The 21,285-nt window shown below is 33.1% G+C and overlaps 1 protein-coding gene across 1 annotated transcript in view; it reads left to right on the top strand.

Annotated features, from left to right (window-relative positions):
• Positions 1–21,285, top strand: part of LOC100931725 (collagen alpha-1(XXII) chain) — a 146,985-nt gene that overhangs the window by 32,237 nt on the left and 93,463 nt on the right. Inside the window, 5 exon segments of the mRNA XM_031947429.1 lie at positions 2,359–2,412; positions 7,034–7,078; positions 8,338–8,400; positions 13,167–13,220; positions 15,318–15,368. Of these exon segments, the coding sequence (XP_031803289.1) occupies positions 2,359–2,412; positions 7,034–7,078; positions 8,338–8,400; positions 13,167–13,220; positions 15,318–15,368 (267 nt within the window).

The raw sequence follows: 21,285 nt of genomic DNA, 5'->3' as shown, positions 1-21,285 counted from the left end.
TACTCATTTTTAATATACATTACTTGATGATCCATATTGAGAGAGAAAAATCACAACAAAAGATAAAAACCTCAGAGAAAGGGAGAGGAAAAAAAACAGAAAAAAGAAGTAAACTTATTATGTATTGATTTACATTCAGTCTCCATAATTCTTTTTCTGGATGCATATAGCATTTTCTATTCAGAGTTTATTGAGATTGCCTTGGATCACTGAACCACTGAGAAGAAACTAATGTTCATTGTTTATCATTGTACCTTCTTGCTGTTATTGTATACAATGCTGTAGTCCTGGTTCCACTTGTTTCGCTCAGCATCAGTTCATGTAAATCTTTCCAGGCCTTTCTAAAGTCAGCTTGTTCATCATTTTTATAAAACAATAATATTCCATTACCTTCACATACTACAACTTGTTCAGGAATTCCCCAATTGATGGACATCCACTCTTTTTCCAATTCTTTGCAACCACAAAAAGAGCTGCTCCAAACATTTTTATATATGTGGGTCCTTTTCTCTTCTTTATTATTTCCTTTGAATATAGACCTGGTAGTAACACTGGTAGGTCAAAAGGTATGCACAGTTTTGTAGTCCTTTGGACATAGTTCCAAATTGCTCTCCAAAGTGGTTGTATCATTTCACAACTCCACCAACAATGCATTAATATCCCAATTTTCCCACATCCCCTCCAACATTTCTTATCTTTTCCTGTCATGTTAGCCAATCTGAGAGGTGTGAGATAGTATCTCAGTATTGTTTTATTTTGCATTTCTTTAATCAACAGTGAGTTAGAGCAGTTTTTCATAGGACTATACATGGCTTTAATTTCTAAATTGGAAAATTTTCTGTTCATATCATTTGACCATTTATCAATTGGGGAAAAACTTGTATTTTTAAAAATGTTTCATAGTTCTTTATATATTTTAGAAATGAGACCTTTATCAGAAATACTGGCTGTAAATTTCTTTCCTAGCTTTGTACTTCCCTTTTAATACTATTTTTGGTTAGTTTTGTTTATGCAAAACCTTTTTAATTTAATATAATCAAAGTTGTCCATTTTGCATTTCATAATGTTCACAAGTTTTTCTTTGGTCACAAATTCCTCCCTTCTCCAAAGATCTGAAAGGTAAATTATCCTTTACTCTCTGCTTTGCTTATGGTATCACTTTTTATGCCCAAATCATGCATCCATTTTCACCTTATTTTGTTTGGTATGGGGTGTGCCAAGGTCTATGCTGACTTTCTGACATTATTTTCCACTGTTCCCAGAAATTTTTGTGAAATAGTGAGTTATTATCCCAGAAACTAGCATTTGAGGGTTTATCAAACATTAGATTATTATAAGCATTGGTTAATATGTTGTGTGTATCTAATCTATTCCACTGATGCAACACTCTATTTCTTAGCCAGTATCAAATAGTTTTGACCAATACTTCTTAACTACTATTCCCTTGATCTATTGCTAATTGATTTATTTGTGCTAATTAATGCTATTTTTGTATACAAATTTTATGTGTACATTCCTTATCAAATTGTTTAAGTTTAGCATCACTGTGTTTCAAGACATTCTAGGCATCTTCTAATTTTTGGAATTTCTTTAAGCAACATTCTCTCTTTCTCTCTCTCTCTCTTTCTCTCTCTTTCTCTCCCTCCCTCCCTCCCTCAAAACATCAATAATCTCTAGAACAGTTTGTAACCATTCTAATGGTGTGTAATATTATGGTTCCCTAGAAAGACATGATGTCTAATCTTTTGTATTAAAGTGTAATTTCCTTGAGGTCAAGAAATATATGAATTCCCAGCACTGAACTTAAAGTCCTTCTTGTACCTAGTGGTATGTGATATTTTTTTTAACATTTATTGAATAACTATCCATTGATAGAGCTCAGTCAGTTGAGAACCATTTATTAAGATTTAATTATGTGTCAGTTATTTTGGGGAAACAAAGATACAGAAAAATCATTTTTCGCAAGTTCACAATATAATGGAAGAGACAACATGACACAAACATGACACATAATATGACAAAGAGTATTAGAATTAGAATCTGGAGGTAGAGTCCTTGGATCTTATTCCTGATACTTACATCTCTAGTATTTTTCTCATTCAGTTGGCATGAAGATCAAATTGTACCCAAAGTACTTTGAAAACCTGAAAGCAGCTTATGACTGTTAATTGTTGTATATTTTTGATTTTTCTTTTGAGCATAGCAGATTCTAAATTCTTAATAAATGGTTGGTGAATTGAATTGCATACCATAACAATATCACATGAAATTCAGTCTTATCAAATGACAAATGACATTCTGTACAGAGGTAATAGAATTCTGGCTCATTCTGCTAATTACATTTTGTGTTCCTTACAGGGAGAGCCAGGAGAAAGAGGAGAATATGGTTTACCTGGAAATCCTGGACCTAGGGTATGAAATTTCTCTCCCTTTATTTATCTTTTCTGTCAGTTACATCTGTCCCTCCATTAGTTGACTGTAATTTTTCTCTGGCTAGCAAAGCAAATCAAAGATTTAGCTTCTGACATCATTCTGTCTCCTGTCTTATTATTTTCCAGCTGCTACAGGTAGACTAGCCTTGTTTCATCAAGACTTTGAGGGATTTCTTTGGTATGAGTGAAAGGAAAGTGTCTTGTCTGTGTGTAAGTGTATACATAAAAAGGTAGTTCTGGAACAAGGGAGGATAAAGAATCAGACACATGAATGCTACCCACTGCCTCCTTACATATTTTCTCTCATTATTAATCAATCAATAAACATTTATTAAGCTCTTATTATATGTGAGGTATTGTGCCAAGTGCCAGAGGTACAAAAAACCAGAGGATAATCCCTGCCCTCAAGGAAATAATATTTGAGGCAATAATTAATAATAATAATAATAATAATTTTACAATTTAATGGAGGTAGTGGGTAAAATGGTGTACAGAAAACTGGATCTAGAGCCGGGAAGACCTGAGTTCAAATTTGACTTCTGACACTTACTTGCTGTGTTTCCCTGGCAAACTTTTGTTTGCCTCAATTTCCTCAACCATAAAATGGAGATCACTGTAGTTTACAGTGAGATTATGTTTTTATTATGAGATACATGTTTGTAAAAGACTTAATCAAGTTTTGAGCACATGGTAGAGATTATATAAATGATTATTGCTCTTTCCCTCCTCCTCGATTATGATCCTCAGAGTATATCAGTAAATTCAAGGCTGCATCTTGAATTCAGTAAAATTGAAAGATTAAGTATGATAGAAAGGAATAAACATTAGTTGGGAAGTTAGAAGACAGTCATAGGCAAGTAATTTTCTTTCTCTGGGCTTTCATTTTATTCCTTTTTAAACCAAAGGAATTGATCTAGCTGATCTCAAAGTGCATCTACAATTAGATTCTAAATAGTGTGAATAATTAATTTCCTGAAATGGTTGTATGTATTCAAATTCATAGTATTTGAACTTAGAATTATGTAAAATATGGTCATTGGTTCCAGACGAATGGAAATATACAGTATAAATTCACGAGCAATTTGGGGGTTTAATTATTCCAATTATATAGGATGTGACTACAATCTATATTGTTCAGTAGTTTTTCAGTTGTGTCCAACTCTTTATGACTCCATTTAGGGATTTCTTGGCTAAGATATTGGAGTGCTTTGACCTTTTTTCTCTAGTTCATTTTACAGAAGCAAACAGGGTTAAGTGACTTGCCCTGGTTCACATAGCTAGTCAGTGTGTGAGACCAGATTTGAACTCAGAAACTCCTGGAGTCTTTTTCAGTCCAGGATTAGAACTCCATCCACTGAACCAACTAGTTCTCCTTTGACAGTCTAATTCCTAAGTTAAAAGCAAATATCTACTTTTTCAGAAACTATTAGTGGCCACCCATCTTTTGCTTAAACTCCTCCAGAGAGGGAGAACCTACAATCTTCAAAAACATAACCTTATGCTACTTTTGAAGAGCATTGGTAGGCAAAGAGGTAGTTGAAATTAATTCTTCCACATTAATCATAAACTGTACGAAGGTTATGTCAAAAATGTAATCTTTGAATGAGTACTTCCAAACATCCATGATCTAGGATGTCATCCAGCTGGTTGTCCCTTCCAGCATCATGGAATGAAACCTGGTTTCTTGACAAGAGGAATAGTTTTTGTGAATTGCTGGGGCCAAGAAAATTTCAGCATTTAGCAAGACCAATGTCACTTTATGCTTCAGATAGGCCTCTGTCAGTAGGCCCGAACTTTTTTAAATTTAATTTTTTGACTCCCCATACAATTGTTCATGTTCATTATTTATCATTGTTTTTATTTTACAAAGGAAGATTTCAAGAGGGATATCTAAAAATGACTGTGATATAAAAACCAAAAGGAATGAATTAGACTTCAGAGAAGAGAAAAAAATGCATTTGTTTTTAACTTTAAAAGATATTACATATACAGGAGATCCAAAAGTTATAGGCAAGTTCTAAGTCCTTAAAATGGGGACATTCATTAGACAGTTGACAATAGTAATGACAATATTGTTAAGTATTGTTTTTATTATAATTTTATATAACATTTCAATATTTTTCCTTGTTAATATCATGATGATAATCATTTATCCTGTCCTTCCCACGCATCAATATTGGAAATTTTTTTCAATATACAGTTAAACAAGGTCCATCTAAGAGAAGAAATAAAATAATTCTAGGATAAGAAACAAATTAATTATGATTTAATGGAAACTCACCTTTCTAGTAAGCTGGATTAAGTCTAAGAATCATAGGAATGGTCATTTAGTCTGGTCTTTATCAGAAATATGAATTCCTAATAAGTACTTATCCTAGTCTCTACTTAAAGAGTAAAAAGGATCTCCTTATTTTCATAGGCTAGCCATTCCATCCTCATTGTCCGACTTCTTTCACATCAGGGGTGAAATTTCATTGGTATGAACATCACCTCCAACACTCTAATTTGGAACTCTTCCATGTAGAAGGCCTTCATGACTTGATGTGGCTTACCATTACCTGGTGGTCAATTCTCTGACCTCTCCTAAATTAGGTAGCCTTATGTTTTGGGGACTAATTTCTAGTGATTCTCCTCAAAGGCTTTCTCCTTTGTAAAAATCTGCCAAAACTTGTGTATTTTGGTCTTACTTGCTTGAGTGTTAACCTGAAGCCACCATGAGGATTTGGAAAGCAACTCACAGATTGCTTGGAACAATGTTTAAAGCATAAAAGTAAAAGGTGGCAGGATAGTAGCAGGAGCTGCTTTCCCTGTAGTGATTCCCTAGGAGCCTGGGTAATATGCAGAAACCATCTGTTCTTTAGGCACCATTTTGCAGTCAGGGGCTCTGATGGCAACATATATTTATACAAAATCAGACATACTTAGAAATTGACTGGATTTCTTCAGTTCCTTTTCCCCCTCCTTCTCTTGATTGTCACAAAGAAGTAAAATATTTCAAAAGGAAGCTTTTTTTGTAAACTATATGATAGATTTCAAATATTGTTTTTGCCTTCAGTAACACATCTATGAAAAGCTGCTTTAGGCTAATGGTTAGAATGCTGGGATTTGTGTCAGATCTTCTGACTCTTACTATCTATGTAATCACAGGTAACTCATTTACCTTTTGGGTATCTGAGCCAACTTTCTTCCTAAGCCATAGTTGGTTTATGACCCTAGTTGGTAGGAAGAATTCCCACAGACAACACAATTAGTGATCATGGAATCATAAATTTAGAGTTAGCAAGGATAGTAGGGGTCATCTAGCCGTTTCATTTACAAATGAAAAAATTAAAACCTAATGGAATAAAGTGATTTGTCTAAAGTTACACTGGTAAGGCAGTAGAACTACGGTTTGAACCCAGGTCCCTTGACTACAAATGCATTCCTCTCTGCTATTACACACTGTTGGATATTTTTACAAAACACCTGCGATTCGATTTTTTGAAAATATAAAATATAATTTTTATGATCCAACTAGCCTACATTATTTCTTGGAAATATCTGTTGGATATTTCACAAGGAATTCCATGAAATGACATCATTTACTCCCTATTTTCTAGGTTAAGAAGTTACATAAATTTTTTCCTCAATTGAAAATTAGGACTAGATAGATTTCATTACAGAAAATTTTTGACTTAAAAAAAAAAAACTTAAAATGTTTTTCCTCCCCATTCTTTTTGTGGGGGAAGATAGGAATAAAAATAAGTTATATTTATGAATCATAAATTTTACTTTTGACAAAAGTATAGAATTCCCTAATGTCCCTAGCTGCCTGTGATCAATTTTCAAATTTTGCTAATGTGATTTCTTAAAATCATTTATGTTTTGGGAAGACTACACTGTAGACTGGAAATTTTTGAAGCTCAACATTCCCTGGAATACCAAATTAAAAGTCATTGCGGAGGCAAAACTAAGTTCTGGACAGGCAGTATGATATATTGTATAGAATGATGAATTTGAAAAAAATAATGCATCTGATACTCTCTAGTTATGGGATCATAGGCCAATCGTTTAGTTTCTTTAAGCCTGTTTTCTCACCTATAAAATGATAATTTTAATATTTGCAGTATTATACTTAAAATTATATACATGTATACATATATATATGCTATATATGTGAATAGGTTTATATATATATATATATATATATATATATATATAAAATAGTATAAAATGAATAATAAATAATATATAACATTAAACACAGTATAGAATACATTTTAACAAAATTATGTTACAATTATATAATCGACAAATTACACAGTATAATGAAATAATATAAAATATATAATAAATAAAATAATAATGAATTATCTCTATTGATCATTGAGGTTATGAGGCACAAAGAAGTGCAATGTATATAAAGCACTTTGAGAACTTTAAGTCACTTTATAAATGTTATTATTCTTAGATATTTTGGTTTTGAGACTTGCAAGCCCTGAAAATTTCTTGAATAGAAACTTAGAGGGTATTGGTTACTTGGATAACAATTAAATGAGGTTCTACAATTGTACTTATATGAAAAGTTGGGTAATTGAGATTTTATACCATTCTGTTTTCAGGGTGAAGTTGGGGAGCAAGGTCTAGTGGGCATGCCTGGTGAGAAGGTGAGTAGATGAAATCAATATTAACCTCACTCGGTTAGTTCATTTCATTCCCCATTGTTATCTCTACTTTTACCCTATCTGCAGTTAAAACCATATATCTCATGTTAGCTGAACAATGGTGTGTTTTTGGTAGTTTAGTGTTCTAGCCCAGGCTTCCTTCTGGAGAAACATGTTCCCAGCTTTAGAAATATAGAGAAATGTGAGCACTTAATAGTATAAGGATTTGATATAACCTTTCATCACTCACTGAAACTCATGGAAGTTTGGTCTCACTTCCTCTTCTGAGCCCATTTCGATCTCTGTCATTCCTTCTGGGAACCTAGATAAATTCAAATGTATTCTCTAAGAACATGAAGAGCCCACATCATTCTTTCTTTTCTTCATGACCTGTTTTCTATCAATTTAATGATCATTTTCTTTTTTGATCTCTGAGTGTTTAAAACCCACCCCCCATATTAAGAAGTACTGAATCACCTTCTTCTTTTTATTGCTTTGGTCCAAGTATTTCTTCTCTTATTCTTTTTTTTTCCTTTTTGTCACTTTTAGCTCATTTCTAAATTAAATTTATTCTTTAGTTGTCTTTGAGATGAAATCTTCCTGCAGATCTTTAGTTTTCAACCAATTAGTGTGTCCAATTATTTTGTTGATATATTTCCTCCAAGAAAAACAGTTACTTTGAATCACTCAATCTCAGTTTCATCATCTATAAAATGAAGATAATAGTTCCTTCACAAAATTATTCTGAAAATTCACTTGGAAAATACAGTAATAGAAATTCTTTATGAACTTTAAAGTGCTAGTCCAACAAAAAGTCCATCATAAAACAGTTTTAGTGAAATGTGGAAAACATGTAAGACAGCTAGGTGGTTCCAGTGGATAAAGTGCCAGATCCGGAGTCAAGAAGACTCCTCTTCTGGGTTCAAATTTGGTTTCATGTACTTACTGGCTGTGTAATCACAGGCAAGTCACTTAATCCTATTTCTCCATTTCCTCATCTATAAAATTAGCTGATGGAAAAAATGGCTAATTTTGCCAAGAAAACCTCAAATGGGGTTGCAAAGAGTCAAAAAAACAACTTAACAAAAACAACAGAAAATATAGATCATTTGTTTGAATTCATTACATAGTCTCCTTATACTTCTTTCCCCTTCAATGACTAAGTAATAATGTAGACTCAATGAATAGCTGTTGAATGGTGTGGAAATTTGGAGCCTTTTATGAATCCCCCAACTCCATAATATTGTGTTGTGTTTTACCAGGGAGAAATGGGGCTTCCAGGATCCCCAGGACTTCAAGGACTAAGAGGAGAAAAGGGAGATGAGGTAAGTACCTTCAGAGAAGAATAGTTTATTTGTCCTGAAAGTCACTTCAACTGAGGAAGGATAGATATTATTCTAGAGCTTCATTCCAAGAAAATCATTATGTTGTTCAAGGGAAATTTATCATGCCAAGGGGGTCAACATTTGAGTATTTAATGATATTATCCTTGTAGTAATAGAAGGGAGAATTATAAAATGAAATCAGAAAAATGTCATTTGCAAGGTACCTCAGAAGTCATCAAGGCTAATCTTTACCTGAAGCATGAATAATCTCTTTAGTATTCTGGGAAAATGGCTCATCCATTTGTTTTCCTTGAAAATTTCAAAGGCATCAAAGGATCTAGGCGGTACAGTCCTGAGAGTGCTTCATCTGAAGTCAAGCAGATTCAAATTCAAATACTGCCTCAGACACTTTCAGACTGTGTGACCTTGGTCAAATTATTTAATGTGCCTATTCTTTACTTTACTTTTCTCATAGTAAAAGGAGCATAATAATATCATCCATCTTTGCAGGGTTGTTTTAAGGGTCAAGAGATATATTTGGGATATGTGTGTGTGTGTACATACATAGACGCATACATGTTCTTTCTCTATATGTGTACATGTACATATGCAATATAAAGGCATGTATAACATATTAATATATGTATATATACCCTAACTCTAACATATATATATATCTAACATATACATGCATACCTAATATATATATATATATATATATATATACACACACACCTCTCTATATAACTATATATACCTACCTACATATATACACATCTAATATATGTTTATATACATATAAACACACAAACACATATACATATATGGACCCACATATATATATGTATACATATGCATATGTGTGTATATGCATACATATAGTACTTTATCAACATTTAAAACGCTTTTTATCATTAATATTAATATTCATCATTACTATCATTATTCATAGATGGGGAATTTACTAAACTTAAAGACAATTCATTCTATCTGGGGGCAATTCTAATTATTGGGCATTTTTTTTCACATATTGAGCTAAAATCTACTTCTTTATAATACAACTCTTTTACTATTTCTAAGTTTCTTCCCTGAGACCAGATTGAAAAGTTTAATTCTGCTTTAAAATGACAACTTGAGAATTATGCTACTTAAAAACCATCTATCATACTCTGACCCATTCAAGTCTTATGTTCTCCAGGCTAAATATTCTCCATTCCTTTAATGATTAATATTTGTCATATTTTAAGTTCTGTGGCTAGTCTGGTCACCTTCCTCTGCACATAGCTCAGCTTGCCTTTTCATGATAAAAATCATACATCCCCAATACTGATATTGATTCCTGAAGACTGGCCAAAGACCCATGATCATGATTAACCTTTCTGCCCTGTCAACCTGGACCTACTGCCAATCCAAAACTGGATCAAAGGAGCTATATTTGTTTATTTTTCTTTATTTTCATTCTAAACATGAAATTAAAGCATTCATATGATGATTTCTTGCTCCTCTTACATTCTCTTCATTATATTCTGTTCCTATTCCTCATAGTCTGACCATCCATTTTCATTCATTTTCTTTCTTTCTGTCTCTATGTTTATCTCTATCTCTCTTTATCTCGATCTCTCCGTCTTTCTTACTTAACTCATTGCATTGGGCAATCACTAACATAGCCACCACATCATAAAACCAAGACCATCATCTAAAAGAAATATTGGTACTTTCTGTAGAGCCATAGATAACATTAATGATTCTGAACAGCTATGCAGATGTTACCTCTTCCCTAAATGGCTATGTGAACATCTGGTGTACTCAAATATAAAACTGGTGAGATTTTATATTGATATGGTAACCAAAACCCTAATCTAGGAATTCAGTTGAAAAGAAAAAAAGAAAATCTTCCTGTGGCCAGCATGTCACATTTAAGAAATCTGTTGTATAAGGTCCTTTGTGAGAGACAAAGTAATATTATTGAAAGCCAGATCTTGGAGTAAAGAGATGATATTTCTAGTCTGGCTTTGCCACTAACTCACTAGGTGACTTTGGGTAGGTAATTTAACCCCGGTGCCATCCATTTTTCTTCTTGGTAAACTAAAGGAGTTGAACTAGATGAAAACAAAGGTCAACTTTAGCTGTGGGATTCAGTGATTCCCACATTGAACTCATAGTTTGTGAACTCAAAGACTTGTAAGACATCTGTTTCAGGAGTATTAGAGTAATGTCTACAGACATTGCCTGTCTCTAGTTAAGGTTTATTGTTGCTCTGACTGTATTTGCTGTCAGTTGACAAAAATCAAACTTTATTTCTTCATGGTTTTCCTAGGTAAAGAACAACAATACCACTCACTTGCTGTTTATAACAATCCTCAATGAGAAATAATAAAACAGTGTCTGTTTATCCATCCTGTTATAATTGTAGTATTTCCTGCAGGCTAGTCAGAAGGAAAATGAATCTTTCTAATTGCAGTTTGAAACAAGTTTACCATTTTTCATTATGGGGAGAGGAAATGCATAATATACATAAAGAGTAAATTGTTTGCAGTGTTGTTGTCATTTGTGAAAAGAATTCTGGGATTGAAGTTCAGTTGAAATGGGTTTTCAGAGTGGTTTTGACACTGAGTAGCATGCGGTCCTGGGCAATCCCTTGGTTTCCTTAACCTCAGTTTTTTTTTTTTTTTTCCTTAACCTCAGTTTTTTTTATCTGTAAAATTAACATAACAACCACTGCATTGTCTAAGTCTTTATAAGGAAAGCCTCTATAAACTTTAAATTCTTTTAGAAATGTAAACTTGTGTAAGCCTTCTTGTTCCAAAATCTCTCTGCATGTTCTAGCATATTTAAATCCCAGCATAATCTGACTCAATCCTAATTTATGTTACTTGTACCATTATTGCCCTCAAAAACTCCTGTGTCTCATTCAAACCAAATCTTTCCCACATTCATCATTCCTTTTTCCATCTCTGTGACTTTTCAGTTTGAGATACTCTGCATCTTGGAAACCTTCCTCAGTACCCTTAATTATTGATATTCTTTTCTCCTCCAAATCTAGTTTTGTGTTTACTGATCTTTGTAGCATGAGGTATCTTTTCAGGAGATTGTAAGGTTAGGTGCTGTTTTATCTTTATGATTGCATCTTCATTGCTTTGCTCATAACTGACACCACAAATGTGTTGCATTTGTTGATTGACAGGTTTTTTTTTTCCTTTAGCCCATATTTCTGGACTTATTTTAGATATAATAATATACTCAAATATTCTTTGGTTTACCTAAACTGGCTTTCTTGCTCTTCAGAGCAGCTAGATGATAGCAATGGTTACAAACTTGGAGTCGGAAAGACTCAAGTCTGTCCTGAAACACTTATATCTGTATGACCCTGTACAAGTCTTTTAACCTGTCCCATGCTCGGTTTCCTCTTTAAGGAGGTCAGCAGACTCAATGGTTTTTAAAATCTCTTCTAGCTCTTAATCTGTTATCCAATGAAATCATTAATCTTCTAAAGTATAATAAACATGTTAAAATCTTTCTACAGTATGTTTCACATTTCTCTGTCTTTTTAAATGGCACTCACTCAAAGTCAATTCGACTTTTCTTGACTTCACATCTTCATCTGGAACATCAGCTATTGTGCAATATTGCAAAGTGTTGATACCTTCAAGGCCTACTGAAGTAAAGAAGATTTAATGGCCCCACATGACTATATTTTTTGTTTGTGTGTGTGTGTATGTGTGTCTGTGTGTGTTAGCTTTTTTCTTCCTTTTTTTCCTCCCTTGATTTCATTCATTTTTTTTTCTTGATTGTATCTTGGTTGATATAGTCATTATTTTATAGTGGAAAGAGAGCTGAATTTTTGGCAGCTGAGGACCAGATTTTCTTCCGTCCTGACTCTCTTGCTTATATTCCCTTTACTTTGATTATGGCAAATCATTTAATCTTTATTGGTGTCTTTTTCCTCATTGGAAACTAGCAAGTTGGACTAATATACTTTTCAACTCAAAATCCTATAATTCTGCTTTGTTTATTTCTTACTATAATTTATCTCGGAGACTATGACTGATGTCTGTCATTTCCTCTGGACCCAGGAACCAGATTACAAGTCGGTTGGAACTATGTATAAAATTTGAGCAAATCATTTAAGTGAGGGTCTGCATGATTCTGGCAATAGACCATAGGCTTTAGCAGTATATTTTTGTGATGGCTATTTTCTCTGGTCAGACGTTCTTCTTACTTTCTCCTTGGAAATTGGCAGTAATCCTGGATAGATGGAGTTTCTGGTAAATTGATCTCCAGATAAAGAAAGTGTTATCTTATTTAAAATTGTAAACAAAAAATGTTAGAAGTTAGGAGATTTAGCTCTCATTATTCTGTCTGTCTAGTTCTGTGAACTTGGGTAAATTACTTTCCTTCCCTGTTTTCCATATTCTTTTTCATGGCTTCATAATATTTAGAACTGTAAAATAATCTTGTTCATTTACCTTATTTTGTAAATAAGAAGATTTGAATCCAGGAGAGATTCACTAACCCTTACCTCAGATGACAGAAACCGCACCACAATTAGAACTCTAGTATTTTTTGTTTCATCATCTCCCATTTTATACAAAGAAATGTCATTGCTTACACTTCCTCCTTAATTAAATCAAATGAGATAAGGTTTTGACTAGAAACTACATAGAAGACAAGGCAGAAGTCTCGTAAAAGATAATACATTCCGGCATACATATTACTTTCCTATGTAGCAATGGTATTTATTATTTTTTGTTGTTGTTGTATATTAGGGTGAAAAAGGTGGCCTGGGACTCCCTGGACTGAAAGGTGATAGAGGTAACAAGGTAAGACCCTTTTTTATGTTTTGTTTTGTTATTGTCAGAAACTTTGGAAAACATGAAATTATAGATACCAGTAGGACATTAGAGCTGACAGTCTGAAAGAAAAGGAGATGAATGGACTTTCTTTTGTTTCTATTATCATGATTTTAAAAGAAAATGCTTATTCAAGGATTCTAATATGGATGAATTTTTTTCTATTAGAAAATTTCTACCATATTGATGGTATAAGTAAACTTTGTAATAGACTTTGCTAACCTCTTTGGTTAATTTTCGTTTACTCCTCTCTATTCATTCCCTAGTACTTAATTCAGTCTTCATTACTAATCAATACCTAGGCTTAATTTTTAGATGTATTTGCAACTGATTGAATGATTCTTCTTCTTTGACTATTCTTTTTATTCCTCTTTTTCCTTTCTCAAACATTCTTATTCTCTACCACTTTCTTTTTTTTCTTCACCTTTGTTTCTCCTCCTCTTTTTCTTACTGTATTTTTCATATTCTCTCAGTCATTTCGTCATCTTTTTCTTTTTTGTACCCCATTTCTGTCTTCTTTTGCTTTCCTTTCCCTTTTCATTTTTCTGCATTTCTCTCCATCTCTTTGCTGTTATCTTCTTTTTGTTTTTATCATGTCACTTTCTTCCTACCTGTTTCTTTTCTCTATCCACTTCAGGTCTCTTTCTGCTTTTCTGACTCTCTTGCCTTTCATCCTCTTCCTTTTCTTCACCCAATTCCTACCTCTCTTTTTTCTCCTATCCCCTCCCATCCAATTTTCTTCCTTCTTTACAGAGGATGGCCCTTTGGAAAGAATGTGGCCTAAAAATAGAAGTATAGGAATGGGGACTTTCACAAAGCATGTTATAGAATACTTCTTGCTCATGGATTTTTCAGAAATATCATTTGAAATAGAAAACTCATTTCTAGCACTCAAAAGCTTAGGATAATAACCCCTCTTTTATTGCTTCCCTCCAGCTGTTGGTACCTGCAGCAAAATTCTAAAATTCAATGTTAACTAAAGCAAGGTGCAACCCTTTGGGAATAATGGGCACAGAGATTTCTCACTGCTCAGAATCTACTACTAAAATAAAATTTGTAAACCTTGCCTAGCCCATCATATTACATTTACTCATTAGAGTTAACCATCTTTTCAATGACAAATGTTATAACCATGGTTTGTAACTTATTCATAACAACTAAATTCGTGTTCCATGTATACATGAAATGCCATTTGTCCGTAGGACCAACAGAAACTCATAATCATCCTTTAAGAAAAATTCCTATTAACAGAATCTTAGTACAAGCCCTCATTATTAGTCATCAGTTCTATTACATATTTCCCATTAGAAATAATCTATATTTCCATTCTAACCATTCCAATTAATCTTTCTCCTTCTTTATTAAGTAGAAATCCAGTCATTTAGTAAAAGCCCTTTACCCTTTGGTCTAATATTTAAAATATAAGTGGGTATCACCCTGTCTTTTCAGTGTTCTTTCACATTATCCTTTATAAACCTTATGTCCCAGCTAAACCAGCTTCACTCAACAACATTTATTACGTATTTCATGCCTGGAACTATGCTAAGTTTCAAGGATAGAGAGAAAAGAAAACACATAGTACTTCAAGTGAAGGAGTTCATGCTTTCAGTTATTACTCCCTCTCACTTCCTGTTGCCCCTTGCATTATGCTATCAAGTCTACATGCTCTTCTATTCACATTTATCCCTATTCTGAATATACATACATTCCCTTTCTCCTTTGACTTATTGAATTCCTTACCTTTATTTACATTCATCTTGAAAGAAGCCTTCTCCACAAAGCCTTTCCAGATTTCCCTTCTGGTATTGGGTTTCCTTCTTTAGACCTTCCATAACACTTTTCCTCCCAAATTTTCTAATACATTTGCCATGTACTAACATGAATTACAGTTATTGCCATGTGTGAATGTCTTGTCCCACAACTAGAATAGAAGCTCTCTAAAAGCCGTAGAAATGCCTTCCATAAATCTTCTGATTGTTCTAACAAGAATACTTTTCTCTGTCCATATTAAATAGTTAATAAAAGGTTTGCTCTGTAAATGATGGCTTCATTCTCTTTCTTCTTCAGGGTGAAGCTGGTCCTCCTGGGCCCCCTGGTCCTCCTGGCTTTCCTGGAACAGTAAGTTATGTGATACCAAATGCTTTCCTCTTCTCTAATCCTTTCTATCCTTTATTGTATATGCCATATGGTCTCTCACTTAATTTCCCCTCTAATATACTTATCAAGTAATATTTTGAATTAGTCACATTCCCTTATGTCTTAATCTAGACACATTTTCCCCATAACAGGTTTCTACATTTGAGTCTTATCTCTCCACTCACATTATAAATTCCTAAAACATGGCATATGATGTATAAAATATGATATGTACCAACAGAATACTGCTTATTGCACTATTCTGTGCATATACTAGATACTTGCTTAATAAAGAATTATTTTCTCATATTATCATAGAACATTTAAAATGAAAAGGGACCATAGAACACAGAATGTTAGAAAGCAGCATACAACAGTGAAAAGGAAAAAAAAAACATGTTGTATTTGGAGTCAAAGACCTGCTTTTAGATTCCAACTTTGTCATTTAGTACTTATATGACTTAAGAGAAGTTTGCTTAATTTTTCTAAGCCTTAATTTCCTTATCTTCAAAAGAAGAGGTTGGACTAGATTGTCTCTATGGTCCCTTCCAGCTTCGAATTTATGATTCTATGCTACTGTTCCAGGGCATTAGGACATTAGTGATTATATGGTCTTATGCCTTCATTTTCCAAAAGAGTAAAATTAAGATCAGGGGAAACAGTGACATTACAAGTCACACAGTGAATTAGTTATTTTCTCATTGTCTTGTTTATGCTAGAATTTTTTGATAGAGTATAAAATGTAAAGGATTAAAATCATCAAATCCCAACTATTTACTTTAAAGATAAGGAAAATTCATCTTTAAAAAGTTGGTAATTGTCCAAAGTCAAACAATCAAACAGTTAAATCAACAAGTATTCATGAAGTACCTGATATGTTTCAGAGACCACTCTGAGTGCTGGTTATCCAAAGAAAAAACAAATAAATCTATGCCCTAAGAAGCTTACATTCTAATAGGAGAGACAATGGATATCAGAATAGGTACAAGATGAATCCAAAATAGATGGAAGGCAATTTAAGACATGCCTGTAATAAGTATTAAAGCTCAAACTTGGTTTCTCCCATTTTAAATCCTGTTGATCTCTACTATGCTATGCTATGTTGTTTCTAAGCAAGGAATACCTTGTCTATATCCTCTCATCATTTGGAAAGCTTCTTGGCTGTTCATGAGGATTCTAGTTTTTTCAATATTTAGTCAGGCCCAACCATGCAGGGCAATACCAAGTTCGCACAATTAGGGAATGTCTGTCATTACATAAAAGATGCCTTCAAGGAATAGTAAACCTTCTGTTACTGGTGCTTGAATTCTCCTTGTTCAAAATAACCATTTATTTAAGGAGATACATCTTGTCTACTTTATACCCAGGAAGCAGTATAATTCAGTGGAAAGACCATTGGAATAAGAGTAATGGTTTGCATTGTAGAATTTAACTAGAAAGAAGAAAAATCTTTTATGACCACCAGAACTGTCCAGTCAGAGAATGCATTGCCTTTATAAGCAATGAGCTTCCCTTCACCAGAGAACCACTAGTAGAGACTGAAAGACCAGAGGCAGTGGTTGTCTCCAAGAACAGAGCACTAGGCGTGGGGTCAGGAACTTAAATCTGTCCTCAGCTGCTTACCAAGTATATGATTCAGGGCAAGTCACTTAATCAGCCTGTCTCAATTTACACAACAACAAAATGGAGATAATAGTATCACTCTCAGCGTTCTTGTGGGGATCAAATGAGATAATATTTGCAAAAGCAATTAGCACAGTGTCTGGCACATTATAGGATCATTTAACAAATGTTTATTTCCTTCTCCCTTGTTGGTCATGTTATAGATCAAGTTCCTATTCAGAAATCCCTTCCAACTATGGAATCCTATCAGTCTATGAAAGCATGTTATAACTGGATTCTGGCTCAGAATCTTGCTGTACAGCTCTTGGCAAAGTAGCCTAATCATCCTGCTCCAGCTTCCCTACCTTTGATATATTGCACTAATAACAGAATTTAGCTCTCCCACAAGACGTCTGGAAGGATTACTTAGCAAATGTTAGTTAAGTTGCATTATTATAAATGGCCATACAACTGAGAAAATGGTGTCTTTTGGGAATGTGTTAACAGACTGTAATTGAGCATTGCCAGGACTGAGAAAAATGAAGAGCAAAAAATATTGACTGCATTTTACAATGAAAAGAGTGCACAGGACCCAAGTTCAAATCCTAACTCTGCTTTTTTACTGCTTATAATTCTTCTTTGGAAAAGTAATTTAATCTCACTGGACCCCAGTTTCCTAGTGTTCAAAATAAAGATATTGGTCCAATATCTTTTTGAATTACTCTAAATTCTACATCTTGCCATACATGGAAGAAAGGAAAGGGAGGAAGGAAAGAAGAAAAAGTATAGGAAGGAAAGAAGAAACACAATAGAGGAAAAATGGAAGAAAAAAGGAAAAGAAAGAAGGGAAAGAAATGGAATAAAAAAGGGGGAGGGGAAAGCTAATCTTTAGAATATCTAAAAGATCAGATCCAGGAATTGCTCTATCTTTTCCTTTGACCCCAAGCTTTAATATTTACTAGTTGTGAGATTTGGAATATTGTTTACCTTTCTGAGGCTTATTTTACTTTTCTATAAAATAGAGGTTTTAATTTGTGTCCCATTTCTTTCACAGTGTTATTTCCAAGTTCAAATAGTAAAAAAATCAAAGTCCTTATAAATTTTATATAGTGCTCTATTAATACTAACTATTTTTCTTATTCTGCTACTTTGATGATAGTTATTTTATTGACATAGGTATTCTTTCCATCAGTGAAGTTCACAGTTTTTCCATGACTTCTCCTGTGAGAGTCTTGAATATATCTTTCCATTTTAGATTGAAAATCAACCCAACTCACTATTGGATTCCCTTGAATTTTTTTTTCTACCAATGTAACATTAAACTGTCAGTTTATTAATTCCTTCTCCTTTCCTTTTTTTACTTTTTCCTTCTTTTTATTTAGTTTCATTAAAAGAAAAGTAATATGTAGAATTAGGGGAATATTTTTTCTACTCAGCTTTATTATAGTCAAATCACATTTAGATGTTTTATTTTGTTTTTCACTCCTGTACTTCATTATAAAAAGGACATTGATAAGGTGGAGTACCCAGAAGAGAAAAGGAAGGAGGCTGAAAAATCTGCAGCATTATGATATATGAGATAAATGAAAGGAAACAGGAGTGTCTAACTTGAGAAGAGATGATGAACCAGGGGCATGATCATAGTCTCACAGTATGTAAAAGTTTAATATGTAGAAGAGAAATACACTGTTTGATCTCATAGGTCAGAGCAAAGTACAAGTAGATTGGCAGAGTTTTCAATATGATATAAAGAAAAAAAAATTGAACCAACAATTAAAACAATATCCATAGTGCAATGATATGTCTTGCAATATACTATAGTATATTCCTTCCCGTTGTCAGTCTTTGAACCAAGGCTAGGTTATTAATGTTGGAGAGGAGATGATAAGGTCTTTTACAACTCTAGATTTTTTAGTTAAAAGACTCTTTCTACTTTTTTCCCTCTTCTTCTCTTTCCTTCTTTTTCTCCCCTCCCCCCATCTTCCTTATCCTTCTGTCTTTTCTTTTCTATAACCCCTTTCTAGTTCCTTCTTCTTTTTCTTATTTTCTTTTCTTTCTCATCCTTCTCTTTTTCCTCATTTCCCTTGTTTGTCTTCCTTCCATTTCTTTTTCTCCTCTTTCACTTCTTTTTTCTTTCGCATCCTCCTTTTTTTCTTTCTTCTTCATCACTTTCTTCTTCTTCCCTTTACCCTTCCTATTCTTTTTTATACATCATTTTAGTTCACTAAATCTAAAGAATAATTGTCTACCTAAAGGGAATAATTATTTTTTTCATCATATTTCAGATGCCAAGGAGAGACAAGATCTCAATATCTGCTTTTACTCCCAAACCTGCTATCTATACCATTTACTCTTTGACATTCCCACAGGTGTTGGTTTATATACTTTTCAAAGGAGAACAAATACACTGATTGCTATGTGTTGATTTTTTATAATTATTTTAATGAAGGAAAATACAAATAAAGAAAAGTAATTCACAAACATTGAATCAAGTGTTTTACTTATAATAGTTCTGGTTTAGGGAAAGCCATTTTATTACCCCTTATTTAAAGATGAGGAAAGAGGTTTTGAGGTTTGAGATGACGTGTCCATAATCTCACATGATAGCAAATGACTCAGGCTATATTTGAATACAGGTTTAGGTGGTATAGTAGTGTAGGACCTGAAATCAAGAAGACTTTTAGTTCAAATATTGCCTCAGACATTCATTTGCTTTGTCATTCTAGATGAGTCACTTAAGCTATCTGCCTCAATTTCCTAATCTATAATACAGAGACAGTGATAGAAACTCCTCAGAATTGTTATAAAGATTACATGAGGTAATATTTGTAGATTGCTTTACAAACCTGAAAGTACTCATTATAAAACACTTAGCATAATATCTGGCATATATTAAGTGCTATATAAATACCAGTTTTTTTATATTTCTTATTCTTATTATTATTATTACTATTATTTTAGGGTTTTTTCCACTGTACCAGACCGAGACTTTGGAATCTGAGATTTGAGATTTGTCTCTTTAGGTGCTAATGTCCTAAGAATAGTTGTTTTTACACCTCAACAATCAGAATAGGTGTTAGAAATAGTGTTTGCAAGTAAGCTGTTTCATGGTATAGTAACAATATAATGAGAAGAGCTGCTGTTTGACTAGCTTTTTGCAGCTTACCCAGCACTTTACATCCATTATCTCATTTGGTCCTCACATCCCCTTGAGGTAGATAATTTTTCATTGAGCATTTCTTTATTCTTTGATGTATCTGCAGTCGTAGATATGGGGATTCTCCTTAGCACTCAGTGCTATTTCATATAGCTTCTGAACGTTTCAGCCAGTATGACTATAAAATACATTCTACTCTTATCATTTGTGAAAATCTTATAATTTTTCATAGTCATAGCAAAGATATCCTCTCTACATGCATCAATTTTTTCTCACAAACCTTTTGTATTGGTGAAAAAAATAGATATATGGATCAATAGCCCTTCATATTGCTTGATTGGGGAGAGCATGGAAAAGAGGGATAGTTATAATGTCTATGAATTTTTATCACACATAAATGTCTCCCTTCTTGCAAATTATCTTGATATTTTGGCCATTTGGTAGCTTCTAATTTCTCTGACCCACATCTGTCTAATTGATGTAAATATCTGTTATACAATCATTATTTCTCTTGTTTTTTGAATGAGAAAAAAATGAATTACAAAGAGATTAAATAAATTGGTCAAGTTCACACATTGAGAACAATAAAATGGGGACAAACTGACTCTAAAACTAAGGCAATTTATTCCTTTCTATATCATCTTTACCTCTCTGGATTTGGAATTATAATTTAGGGTCAAAATTCTAAAAACAATTCTTAAACACTAGTAATTCTTTCCATGTCTATTAAATTAATTAGAATCAAAGTACTTTCATTCATTAAACCACAATTTATTATGGGCTATGTATGTGCAGACCCCTGTACTGAGATGTAGAGGAGCAACACAGCTTAGATAAGACACAACTGTAAGCAGTAGAATATAATTGGAAGAGCCATCAGAAGACCATATATTAATTCTTGTAACTGATATTAGATAGATAGATATAGAAAGAGGGAGTGAAATACATACATATATAAATCTCTATATATAGATATTTGTATATATATATATATATATATATATATATAGCCATTTATCTATATCCATTTATTTATATTTTCATATATATATTTTCATGTCTGTATGCATCTTCAAGAAATATTGTATATGCATACATTTATACACATATAAAAGTTTGTATGCATGATGTTTATGTGTA

Source organism: Sarcophilus harrisii, chromosome 1 (assembly GCF_902635505.1).
Source record: "Sarcophilus harrisii chromosome 1, mSarHar1.11, whole genome shotgun sequence".
NCBI lineage: Eukaryota > Metazoa > Chordata > Mammalia > Dasyuromorphia > Dasyuridae > Sarcophilus > Sarcophilus harrisii.
Note: the sequence above shows the minus strand (reverse complement) of the source record. Positions and strands in the feature narration are given on the sequence as shown.